Genomic DNA, 12,960 nt, shown 5'->3' on the forward strand with positions numbered 1-12,960 from the left:
ATGCATCGGGACGTGTTCGAACGGTTGATCACGCTGGCCGGTCTCAGGAGACCCAAGGGACGATCGAACGCAGCGGTCGAACCAGGCATCGCCCGGGATTCATTCTTTTCACCCAGTCGCCGACCGTCCGATGGGTCGTGGTTATGTTTTTACATATGCTAGGAATCGCATTCCGCACTATTGTGGCCGGTATGTCGGCTGATGAACGGGCCCAGGCGGCTAACGCCTTTACTATGGCGTTTGTCTTCGCCAGAGTCGTCAATCTTTCTGGGGCCGCGGATTGTCCAGATCGTCTCAACTTCGATGACTGGTCCGATGACGACGATGTTCCCGTTATGCTGCCAGGTGAAGAGACCGGGATTATGGACTGGTTGACCCAGGTGGAGCTGAGCTCCGGCCGCAGTGACTCGGGCGACTCCGACGATGAGACTGGCACTCAGGCGACATAATATTACTAGTTCGGCTTCTTTTAAAAAATATGTAGGAAAACGTAACGTTTAATCCTGCTTGCTGAACTTCTTGCTAAATTGCTTGCTAAACTGCGGCGGCGACCCCTATAAGTCCGGTTCTGGCCTAACCGGCTTACACGGCCGATAGCGTACTGTTTAAGGGGATGGTGATTAGCCGGAAATCCTAGAATAGAATGAGGGCAACGAGCAATTTACTGATTCGAATATCAAGCCACATCGCATGGAATTTATGTACAAAGAACTATCTATCTACCAAGAAAACAACCTCATCAATTGAACGCTCCTTAATGCTTCCAAGATTACATCTTTTGACAGTACCCTTCATACCACACGCGCTGCAACGTAACATCATTACGAAGAAAAAAAGAAGGAAAAGGGAGCTCCTTCAACTCCGAGTATTATACTTTTCATTGAAGGCATTGACAGCTGTATCGAAATCTTAGCATGATTCATCAAGTCCTAGACACAGACAAGGTTACTTACCAACTGCAATCTGCCGGTAGAGCCAGTTGCGAGCACTCTCGTCCTGGACCGGAATGAAGGGCCCATTGGTGCCGCCCTTCAACGTAATACTCATACCAGTGCGCTCCTTCGAAATGGTCTGGATGTCGCGGAGACGGATCTCCCACTCAGTCTGGAGCTTCTTGGTTCGCACAAGCATGATGCGGTTGTAGGTCAACATGACCAGCATGTCTCGGCCCGGGAGCTCTAGATGAGCAATATAGTCTTCGTTGAAGTATTTTCCATCGTCAGCCGTCTTGAGCCAGAACTGGCCCAGAGCCTCCCGCTGGGAGTACGGGCGTACGATGCCATCAGTGCCGATGAATCGAGTTAGCCGGACGCGGTCAAGGCCCTCCGCATCGAACACGGTCGTGGTGTTTCGGACACCCTCGGCAAGACCTGGGAAGTAGTCAGTATCAAATCATTCACATGCCACGATACGAGATACTGTTGGTACTTACTTGAAGCAAGATCAAAGGCACCGATGGCGGGTTTCGTAGCCAAACCGATGAGACCCTTCCCAACACCCTGGAAAAATCCGCCAATACCTCCCTCTTCCGCTCCTTGGAGGGGATGACGGGCAAGGCCACCGATTCCACTAGCCAGGCTGGTGGCAAATGCACTGCCACCGGCAGTGATACCATACAGCGCATGCTTCGGCCGGTTGCGGTACTTGGACATGCGTCGCTTGTCTTGGAATTCCTTGTCCAGTGTGGCAGCTGCAAGACCCTTCGACATACTGCCAGTAAACTTTGCCATACTGTCAGACAGACCGAAGACAGACTTCTTCACGAAGCTCGTTGCACCCTTCGCAATGCCATAGCCAAGCTCGTGCGGCTTGTCTGTCATAACGAGACCTTGATACGGCTCGTAGAAAATGGCAGCAACACCGGAGCTAACACTGTTGAACAGACCGACCGGGTTCCCTAAGAAGTCCGCAGAACCAAGAACGATGTGGACCTGACCAAGGAACTCCTGCGTGTAGTGCCTCTGGATGTTGCTGACGAGGAGTGGCAGTGATACACGCGCGTTTTCCAGCATCAGGGCATTCAATCGGACCGGTGCATCATTCACATTGCCCATGGACATCGTCATGACGTTGACGAAGAACATCAGCGGGTTGGACGGTTGCATTGTATCCTCAACGTTCACACGCTCAGTCCGCATGAAGGAGATGTCAACTTGCATAGGCTGGATATGGAGAAGTTCAAAGTAGACGTCTTGCCCAGCATCTTCATTCCGCGGCTCGGGAATGTTGAGTGTGTCGTCGCAAAGTGTGCCTTCTTGTTCTTCAGACCATGAGGCTCCGGGAACCTTGACGAAATCGAGCATGGCAAGCACAAAGTCCTCATCCAGTTCCAAGGTCATTTGCTGGATAAGCACCGTAGCGTACTTGATATAGAGCACACCGTAAGAATCGTCTTTAACGCGAGTGACCATAGCGTGGAAGATCGGATGCGCCTCCATCTCTTTCCCAGTCTTCGGAACGACACTGGGGTACAGCAGCATGGGGAAGATGCCTCCATACAGTTGATTGTCGATCTGAATCCACTTGATCGTGTTACTCAGAGTTTGATACACCCTGGATTCTCGGTACTTGATCTCAATCTCGCGGAAGGTCATATACAAGAGTTCCTTGAGATTCTGATTGATCAAGGATATGCCAATTCCGCCCAAGCGAAGCTGGGCCTTGAAGTTGACGTCAGAGTCCAATTCCTTGACTTCAAAGCCGGCACTCAGACTGGCCTGTGAGGTTTGGCCACTCTGTTGCTTGTAGATACTCTTTGATGCCTTGAAATTGGACAGGACAAGGGTTTGCGTGGGCCCATCGGCGACAATGTTGATATCGATGATCTTCTGCGATCCGCCATACTGCGATGGTGGTATCCTCATCGGCATAAGGTTACCAATCTCCGCGAGCTTGATATGTCTCTCCTTGCCGTTGCATGTCAGCACGAGTGATTTGTTCTTCGTGGCAGGATAATCCCAGGCGTAAGGCATGATGCTCCGAGGGGGGAGACGATAACGAATGGGCCGCCATCCGTTGCTCCTAGTATCTTCGTCGTCTTCTTCCAGGTTCGGATTCTAGTGTACCTTGTTAGCCCCAATATCCTTTTGTAAACATAAAGGAAATACCTACCGCCTGATAGAAAATGAATTCCATGTCACTCTCATTCCGCATGGAGAATGGCCAGTTTCTGTTTTCAAAGGTAAAGTGAAGGAAAATAGTCGCATCCTCCATGATCACGTCGACCTTGATCAATCTCTGCCGCTGATTTGCCTTTGCTAGCTTCACATGCACCGTCCCAATATCGGCAATGTTGAATGGAGAGGACCATTGGTTGTTCACACCGGGGAAGCACAGGCATAGCTGCTTCTCAGCTACCTGGCGCAAGAAATGAAGAGGCGCCAGTTCACCGCTTTTGAGGGTGAGCACGTTCGATGATCCTGGCTCGCGGACCAAAATATCTTCGCTAAGCTTGTTCTTCAGGACAAAACGAGGGGCGAGAGTGACAACCTTCGTCAGCTTGTACTTGCCCTGACCCTCAGCAACAGACACACCGGAGTGGAATTCGCATTTTCCGTTTTTGTCAGGAAGGACAACTTCGAACGTGCTCCCGATGGCTTCGAAACTTTGCGGTTTACTCCAGGCAGAGCCACCAATTCTCAGTATCGAGCGGTTCTTCGGATCGTCGGTATGGTAAGAGTACATGTATGGAAGAGCCTTCCCACCGCTCCTCGAGTCGGCTCTGATCCCTTGTCCGGCGGCTGCCCGAGCTGATTGCAGGAAGGCTTTGCTCTGGATCTCCATCGGGAGGCCAGTCTTGTTCAAGATGAGGTAGGGACTGTATATCGAGACCTTGAAGGCACCTCCGCTATCAGGAATGTTGAAGTAATGAAGCTTCAGTATCAGCTCTCGACCTCGCTCATCTTTCAAGGACAAATCATGCTCTCGTCTGAAATCTTGGGCGTTTCCATTAATGATAGAGAAGTCACTCTGTCTGAACACACTATCCTGCAGGTCGATGCTAAGAAGCAGGAGGTGTGACAACTCAACGACATGGACAGGGCTCACACCCCCTTTCCGAAGGAAATTCGTCCAATCCTTCTTAGTATTCTTGTCGTAGATGCGGTACTTGAAATCGTAAGGTAGCAAGTTCTGGATCTCGACAGGAGCGAAAATCCTCACTCGCATGTAAGGATAAGCACTGGTGAGGCTATCTCGTTCGTTGTAGGTAGCATTCATCTGGAAATAGAAAGGCGGTGCTTGTTGCCCGCTTTCGCTCATGCATTTGATCGTCCGCGTTGGCCGACGTAAAAGGTCTTTCCAATGCAATTGTTCATTGGACCAGTCGTAGCCAAACCCTTGGTCAGGGCGGATGAGAAGAGAATGCATGTACGCTGCCCCAACAGGCGCAGGTCGAGAGTCACCTGGGAGAATCTTCTCTATCTTCAACAGATGGCCTTCCCTGGGACTAAAGATGCCCAGTTCCACGGGTATCTGTGTATTGTTCTCAACCAGAAGTGGCGAGCGGAAGGTAATGTATTTGACGTTGTCCGCTCCCAATTTCACTTCAACAAGGAGTCGATGCAGCACACCATCTTTCTTGGGCTTCAGACTGTACATAATCTCGCCCTCTCGTACAACAGGGATGCGGCTTACGCTCTCGAAACCACTGCCCTCGAGCTTGACACCCACGAGTCCAGCGTGCCCTTCAGGGGCAAGATTTTCACGCATAGCGGTCGAGTCTTCAAATCGCCAAGGATATTCCTCGCCATCAGCGAGACGAGCAGCTGGACCTTCTTCATCCGCACTAACGTCAGCCCAAACATGCAAGTCAAACCCAGTATGGTTACGGATCCGGTAGGGAGCATCAGCGCCTCTCGGCTTCGAGAGGACGTCCTCGTCTGTAGAAAGGAACTGCAAGGACTTGGACGCCAGGGCAATAGTAGCCGACGTAACCGTGAGTTCCATGGTCTTGTGCGAGTAGGCGTCGATCGAGAGTATGTCTGGATTCACTTCCTTCGCCATGTGGAAGCCAAGCTGCCAAGGTTCGATGAGAGGCTCCCAGGCCGACTTGGAGAAATTGTACACGTTTATGAATGTGTCAAAGTTGGTGTCCGCACTCAGTGTAGATGACCAGTCACGGACGTCAACATTGAATTTCTTCACACTCCAGTCGAGCAGCGGAAGGTCATGAAGATCTCCGATGAGGATCACTCTTAGACCGTCAATCTGGGCATTGAGCTCTTCTCTCTTAAGAATAGCCGAACGTTGAGGGACTCGGTGATGTTCGGGAACTTCGGCCGCACTCGAGCCACGATGACTTCTTGGTGCAACTGCGGTTGAGGTGGGTTTGCCGACTGATCGTCTCCTCGAACTCTTCATGCTTGCAGCCTTAGCATCCGATAGTCTTTTGGTTTCGCCGGTCTCCACTTCGTGCGATCCTCGGGATCTCATCTCAGACGCTTTATTGACGATTTGTATCGCCATCAAAATATCTCGAAGAGAGAGTCGCAGGACCAGTGGCTCGATATGCACATTGATTGACGTCAGGGAGGACGCCTTCTCCTGCGCACGGCTATCCACGGACAGCTCTAGAGTGAAATCATCCAAAATCCGAAGCCTGCTGGTCTCAAACTTGTCCATACGACACAAAAACATGCCCACCTTTGTGATCTGGAGAGTGGAAACGTGTTGGTGGGAGAATAGCAACTGCTTTGTGCCAAGCACTATTGCTTCCGTGTTGGTGATGGCTGGGTTTGCAATCGTGATGATTTGGGCATCTACCAGATTCAATCTGAAGGACATCGTCATCTTCTGGGCGGGACCGGGAGCCTCCTCGTTCGACGGAGACATCAGACCAGACGCATCAGTGCTATCAGCAGTACTGGACCTGGGTTCAGACTCATCAGGGGTTTCGTTGCCGTCTTCCTCTTCCACTGGCTCTTCCGTGGCAAACGCAGAATTGCTAAACGATTGCAGTGCAGACAAGTAGTCCAGGGCAAGTATGATCCGGGGGCTGTCAATATTCAGTATCGCTATAAGATGCTTCTCTGGTCCTGGTGAGATCGAGACGCTGGCCATGAATTGCTGTTGGACATCGTTATTGATCAACGACATGATCTTCCGGAACTTATTTGTGTCTTTGTTGCGGCTGTCACGAATGGAGAGGGAGTGGATCAACAGTTCAGACTCCATGGAGCCATCAGTCAACATGCGCAATTTGACCTTGGTATCGTTGAGCGAAAACTTGGACAAACTCGAGTCCTCCAAACGGCCAACAGGCTCGTCGTCTTTACCAAGAATGAGCTCCAAGCCAACGCTGTCAACCTTGAAGATCATATCCAACCTGACCCAAGTCTCCTTGTTGGGTGTTGTCTGTGGTGACAATTGGTCTTGGTCAATTCTACTTTGGACTGCTCTAGACTCGGCCTCTTTGGTAGGTTCTGTAACAGAAGATGGAAGAGCCTGCATGGCTTCCAACTCCTGCTGTTCGGTATCGGTTGCAAAAGCACCAGGTACTTTCTTGGACAACTCCAGGAGGAACTTGAGCTGCTTCTGGGAAATGCGAAGGTTGATAGGCGACATGGAACCTTCCACCTCGATATCGGGACGTGGGTTGTTTTGCTGATGTTCCAGATAGCATATACTGAAGTCCAAATTGACCTTTTGGATCATCTCATGTTCCTCAACTGCACCTCCTGCGAAGTGGAATTTCGAGGTCAACCGGATGTTGCGAATACCACTGGAAATCACGTTGACAGCAGGACTATCTTTGTCATCTTCCTCAAGAGGGACAAACTCATTCTTGGCGTAAATCTCTCCTAGATGAGCAGTCACGGTATCACGTGGACGATCATCTTTTACAACACCGGGGAAGACAAGAATCGGTGTCATAACAACGACGTCAAATCGCATCCTGGATGCATTTTGCTGAAGCTGGTTTGCTTGATTTGCGGCAGCCTGGCGGGCTGCATTGAAGATGGCCTGCATCTTGCCAAACTTGACCAAGAAATTGATGATTTTCCGGTACGGTTCTTCAAGGAAGTTGATCTTGATGGAGCCTGATCTCAAGAAGACTTCCGAATCATACCCTGGATAGGTGGAACTTTCGGGGTCGAACGTTTCGTATTTGAAGTCCGCAAAATTATCGCCCTCAATAGTCAGAAGTCTTCGAAGGTCTGAGGTTTCTGATGCACCCGTGTTGACATCGTCTATCAAGGTCAAGCTTCCAATCCGGGACTGGATCAGCATGGAACGACCAACAAGGAAGATGCCAACATCAGCGGTGTTCAGACTTAGGGTAGCTAGTCTGACACCATCATTGTTCAGTATGAGCGCGATACTCTTGAGGTCGGCCTTGATGCGGATCTTTCCACTCTGCTGTGGCTGTTGTTCTTCCGCGGTGGTTCCTTGGATTGTCTTATCAGACTGGGCATCTTGATCGTTCTGCTGCTGGGGATTTGTGAAGGTGAGGAGTATGAAGTCCAGTAGTGTCAGAAGAGTTTTCCTGGTGACAACGAGGTTGATGGTCGAGACGGACACATCAAGATTCATCGCTACCCCTTCATAGGTAGAATGGAACTCAGGAGACTCAGGATTAACGCGGACGAATTTGAGATGGAATAGATCCTTCTCTTCGTCGGCATCAAAGCCCTTGGAGGATATTATCCTCTTGAATTCAGGAAGGGGGTTTTCTTCGATGTAGTCATCCACGCTCAACGACTTCAGGACAATTTCAGCTACCATATCAAAGGGCCGTTTGTAGTAGTCCAACTGAAATCCCTCCGCTATTAGCTCGACCAGTAGATGTTCGGCCAACTGGTCATAGGGGTCAGATCTGAACAGGGAACCACGAAGGCGGCCAACAGTGAACTTGAACTCAAAGTCACGACGATGGATATTGGGCTGGTCAGCGCCCTTTCCTGTCTGTTCATCATCCGATTCATTCTCATCGTCAGAATCCTCATCAACAACAGGTAGTTCCCTCAGAGCTTGAGGTTGGAACGATGATGACCTGGCCCTGTTACCGACAACTGCCGCCTCTTCGGGCTTTTTGGTGGTTTTGTTTGACTCAATACCGCCCTCATCAAATTTGGGTATGGCAATGTCAATCAATTTCATCAGGCCCTTGTACTTGGTATCAGAGATTGATGCGTGGAGTTCAGGAAGATGGCCAGAGATCCGAGTTCTCGTGAGTTCCGTGACCTTTGGCACAATGCACAGCTCTAGAACAAAGTCGACATTGATGCGGTCAATGATGTGCAAATTCTTCGATGCGACATCTGAGCTGAGTTGCGATTTTGTAATCTCAATTCCCGGGCCGATAAGCACCTGGGTGGAATCAAGTTTGAGCAAAAACCTGTCATACAGCAGATGCTCGAGCTCCTTGTAGTCGCCCTCATCGTATTGGCGCTTCTGCTTTGACTGGATGTCTTTCATGGTCTGTCGGTCGACCAGCTCACTGTTCACGCTAACGTGACCGGCGTCCAGGATCAGACACAGGGAGCTTTCTTGGGTGATACTTTCCGGTACGATAATCAGGGGTGCGTGGATGTCAAACTGCGCGTCCACCTTCTTGTGCTCCTGCAAGGCAAACTCCAAGCCAGCTCGGGTTTGCTGCCGAATACCTTCCACGGTGGCTCCAGCGGTGTCCAGAAGGGCACCAATCGACTCCATGTGGCGCTCTGGGGGCTCGAAGAACTTGACAATCTCAACTAGGAACTTGGGGTTGTAGATGACCTCAATACTCTTTAACTTGACCTTGACCACTGAGTCGGCATCACTCTCGAGTGGGTTCTTCTCAAGTTGGAGGTGGAAGAGAGTATCGTCATCGCCCAAGCTGTAATCTCCCACTTCAGACTCCAGTTCCTCATTGCCCGAGATCTGGGACAACCGGTTCTTTGGCACTGGAAGGGAGTCTTTCACCTTGACGATCTGAGGGTAGAGACTCCCCTCGGTCGTTCCATCGTAGACTCTCAGTCCTCCAAGGTTAACATCGAGGAAGAGAGAGTCGGGACGCTGTAGAGCCTTGGCTCGCAGATCGTCGAACACGAGCTTCATGACTTCATTGGCCTTTCCGTGAGGGTCGCGCTTGAGCGTGAAACTGCCAGCTTTCAGGCCAGAGTTCACCTGAAGCTTCACCCATTCCCGCGGAACATCGACACTTTCTGCAATCGCTTTCTTCTCATCCCAATCGATAGCGTTGTAAAGCTCCTGGCGTTGCTCCTCGGTCATGGTTGTCTCCTCAGACTCTTCCTTCTTTGTACCCCAGATCCACTCAGACCATGTCTGAGCTCGTGGAGGTTTCTTGATGCCCACATTCTCTTTGCGCAGTTGGTTTCGGGCCAATGACCTCCAGAATCGAATATCTTCGTAGCTAAGCTTATGCTGTAATCGGTCGAATTCTTCAAGATCCGATCCTGATAAGGAGCCCTCCCTCTTCTGTTTTTTGAAGAGGTTGATGTATGCGATCCGATCATCCCGACGTTCTTTGATATAATCCCAGGTCCAACGTTTGTTCCGATCGTGAATCTTGCTGAGGACGGCATTTCCGGCGAATTTGAACCATGCGCGGGGATCTTCCTTCGGTCGGCACTTTGGTTGAAACTTTTTGTATTCTTGATGGCGGATGAAGTAGTGAAACAAGTCCACAAGCATCAGTGCATCGCGATATTGGTGATCATCCAAGACAAAACTGAGCTCATCGAATAAGAGTCGGGTCTTGACGGCGGGCTTGTCATGTTTTCCGGATTTGTCCAGCTCCAAGCCAGCACGGCCGCTGACGGGACGGAGCATAAACTGCTTATTTTCCTCATCGTCGATGCCGGATCGCAGCCGTTCCATTAACTCCGCATGACTTGTGCCTTGCGCTTCAGCACCGACATCCGAACCTCGGCCCGTTCCCATGAGCTCTGCATCCGTGTTCCAATAGACTGCAAGGGCGCCCAGGATAGCCAATTTATGCGTCGTTCCGGAGGTCGACTGGATGAACGTGGGGTTCCATTCTGAATCGGTACTGACGGCACTGAGCTCCTTCAAAGTCAGGCCCACGGCGAACGGGTGACCAGGAGAGGCGATAGAATCTTCGTAGCGGAAGTGCACATTTTTGATGGAAATCTGGAGGTTATCAACGACGGCGGTTACGAGACTCTGGGTGAAGCTCTGGTTCCGGCGTTGTTCCTCCTGGCTCATGCCCTCTGCGTTGCGATCCTTGAGAATCTCGGCGCTCTCGATCTTTTCCATTTTGAGGGTCTGTGCCCTTCGCTCCTCTTCCTCGGGGTCATAGTCGGCGTCTTCCTTGGGGGCGGCGAGGAGAAAGACATCTTCGATGTCGACCTTGACGGGCTTCCCTCGCAGGTTGGACCAGGGGATGGATAGCGTGAGCTCACCGAGATGGCCTTCGACGACGTTGAGGGGGAGACGAAGCTGGTCTAGGGCTTCGCGGCGCAGCTCGAGATTGCGGAGTTTGACATCGCCAGACCAAATGCCGATGTTGAGTTGCTTGGCGTCGAAATTCTTGACGTAGATGCCCAGGAAGCGGTTGAGCAAGTTGGCTACCACGCCTTCCAACATGGTCGCGGTCTACCTTGAGAGAGTGAATAACCCAGGGAGCCGACCTACTGCGATTGTACAGATGTCAGCAGGTGAAGTCTGGGGTAGATGGATCGAGTCAACGGAGCAAAACAATGCAAAGACGAGAACATCGAAACTCGGTACAAAAGATAGTAGACTGAAGGTGAATATAAGGGAAGTTCACCTCGCTGAAGGCGAGTTCTAGTTATACTCGCTGAAAAGAGAAGCCAGAGCCATGCAGGAAGATGGCTCAGCGATGCACGCGATAGGATGCGGGCCGACTGCGAGACGGAAGGAGACGTAATACAGCCGAACAGTGACTGACGGAGCGCGATCAGCTGAGGATGGAGTCGACGACGTAGATGGAAGATGAGATGAAAGGACAGCTGGAGAGAGGAGTTTGGGTATCAACGAGAGGGCCCATCCAATTGCGTGGAAAGATAAAGCTGGGTTGATTGATCAGGAAGGTGCCTGGACTTGGCCGCAATCATGTCCACCTCAGTACCTCAGTCATAATAATAATAAGGGGGGGGGAAGGGCAGTGACGTCGGTCGCTCGTCCTTCCCATGCGGGTTGCTGTCTGTTTGCGGTTTAGACTGCTTTAGGGCACCAGCCCTTCCCTCGTGGTGCCCAACGGGGTTAGTTCATCCGTTCCCGGGCCTGTTTCTCCCGACGGCCTGACATAAGCGGCATACCCGCGGGACAACCTGCGGTTTAGGTCTCTTTCGCTCGCCGGACACCCGACCATGACCGCACCTCAGCATAATCATCTCGTCGATTCGTCGTCCTCAGCTCTGTCTCCTCGGCCTTCAATCTCCACTCCCACGAGTCCAATCTCGACCAATTCCTGGGTGAATACCCTCATCTCCGCTCCTACATCCTACCTGCCAGGTTTCCAGCTCAATTGGGTACGTTCCCCCGGCCTGTGACCCCGTCCGAGCTTTCCAGAACCTGCCCGGCTAATCAACTTCCTCCCGGACCAATTCGGGGTCAGAAAAAATTATAGCTGCCCTCCCTATCACCATGCTGTACAGAACCGCTGCTACCCGCTCCGTGCTCCGGGCGATCTCCAGCTCCAACGCCTCGGTGGCCCGCTCGACCCTCGCCAACAATGTGTTCAAGGCTCCCTTGACCTCGTCCGCTCGCTATCCCGCCCGCCCGACCACCTCTCCCAGCTTGGCTCTGGCTGCTCGCAAGCCCGTCACCACCGCGCTTGTCCGCCATGCCTCCACTACCCCCAAGGTGAGAGGGTGAATGGCGTCCTTTTCTCGAATCAATTGCTGATATGGTCTCAGGACGGCAAGGTCGCCGAGGAGGACACTGACATGATGGCCGGCATCAAGACCGAGGCTGTACGTGCATATGACGTCTATTGGCGTTCTCTCTATCTCTTTACTTCGCTAGAGCCGACTTTGCTTCTTCAATGGACTAATCATGTTTTGCGCCATAGAAAGTGATCAAGGACACCTTCAGCCTGCAGGAAGTCCCCAAGGAGGCTCTCTACCTCGGTATGGCCGGTGTCATCCCCTACCTTGCGACCTCCCTCGAGACGGTGTACCTGGCCTACGAGACCAACCGCGCCGCCGCTCTCGGTGATGGCCTGATCTTCTCCGGCCAGAGCGCCGAGCTGATGCTCCACATGCTCGAGCCCATCCAGGTCGGCTACGGTGCTGTCGTAAGTCACCCATCTATGCCCTATCACCGACAGGCTCAATGTTAACCACTACAGATCCTGTCCTTCCTTGGCGCCATCCACTGGGGTCTCGAATGGGCCGGCTACGGCGGCAAGTACGGCTACAAGCGCTACGCGGCCGGTGTGATTGCCCCCGCGGTGGCCTGGCCGACTCTGCTCCTCCCCGTGGAGTACGCGCTGATCAGCCAGTTCCTCGCGTTCACCTTCCTGTACTACAATGACGCCCGGGCGGCCGCCCACGGCCGGGCCCCCCACTGGTACGGCATGTACCGGTTTGTGCTGACCTTTGTGGTGGGCGCCAGCATCGTGGCCAGCCTGGTCGGCCGCGAGCAGATCGCCACCAAGAGCACCGAGCACAGCATCACGGACAAGATCAACGCGCTCCTCTTCCTGAAGAAGAAGGAGAAGGAGGAGGCCGAGGCCGCCCGCAAGGCCGAGGCTGAGGAGTCTGAGTAAATGGACACTCGGCGTCGCATTGAGAGATTGATGCAATCTTGAGGGGTAACAGCGCGGGGGAGGAATCCACTTGTGTATAATCGAAAACTGCCTCGTCGGAACAGGACGAGACAGCTGTTGTGTTTACGTGATGAGTTCATTTGCCTGTAGATTACATGCGAATCCACGATCCGGCGTCAGCCGGGTTTCCTTTGTTACTCTGCTAGGACTTTGTAGGACCGTCTGATGGAAGTGCTCTGTATTCATATGTATGATATATA

At 52.1% G+C, this 12,960-nt stretch overlaps 2 protein-coding genes across 2 annotated transcripts; one reads left to right on the forward strand and one right to left on the reverse strand.

Moving 5' to 3' along the window:
- Positions 1-855: 855 nt before the first annotated feature.
- Positions 856-10,551, reverse strand: ATEG_03923 (membrane morphogenesis protein VPS13; the record flags this gene model as incomplete). Its single annotated transcript, XM_001213101.1, has 4 exons — positions 856-896; positions 954-1,370; positions 1,433-3,056; positions 3,112-10,551. The coding sequence occupies 4 exons, from the start codon at positions 10,549-10,551 to the stop codon at positions 856-858; spliced, it is 9,522 nt and encodes a 3,173-aa protein (XP_001213101.1).
- Positions 10,552-11,574: 1,023 nt separating this feature from the next.
- Positions 11,575-12,700, forward strand: ATEG_03924 (DUF3429 domain-containing protein; the record flags this gene model as incomplete). Its single annotated transcript, XM_001213102.1, has 4 exons — positions 11,575-11,793; positions 11,847-11,903; positions 12,002-12,226; positions 12,281-12,700. 4 exons carry the CDS (start codon positions 11,575-11,577, stop codon positions 12,698-12,700), a joined length of 921 nt encoding a protein of 306 aa, XP_001213102.1.
- Positions 12,701-12,960: the final 260 nt, after the last annotated feature.

This window comes from Aspergillus terreus, genomic scaffold (genome assembly GCF_000149615.1).
Source record: "Aspergillus terreus NIH2624 scaffold_5 genomic scaffold, whole genome shotgun sequence".
Classification (NCBI taxonomy): domain Eukaryota; kingdom Fungi; phylum Ascomycota; class Eurotiomycetes; order Eurotiales; family Aspergillaceae; genus Aspergillus; species Aspergillus terreus.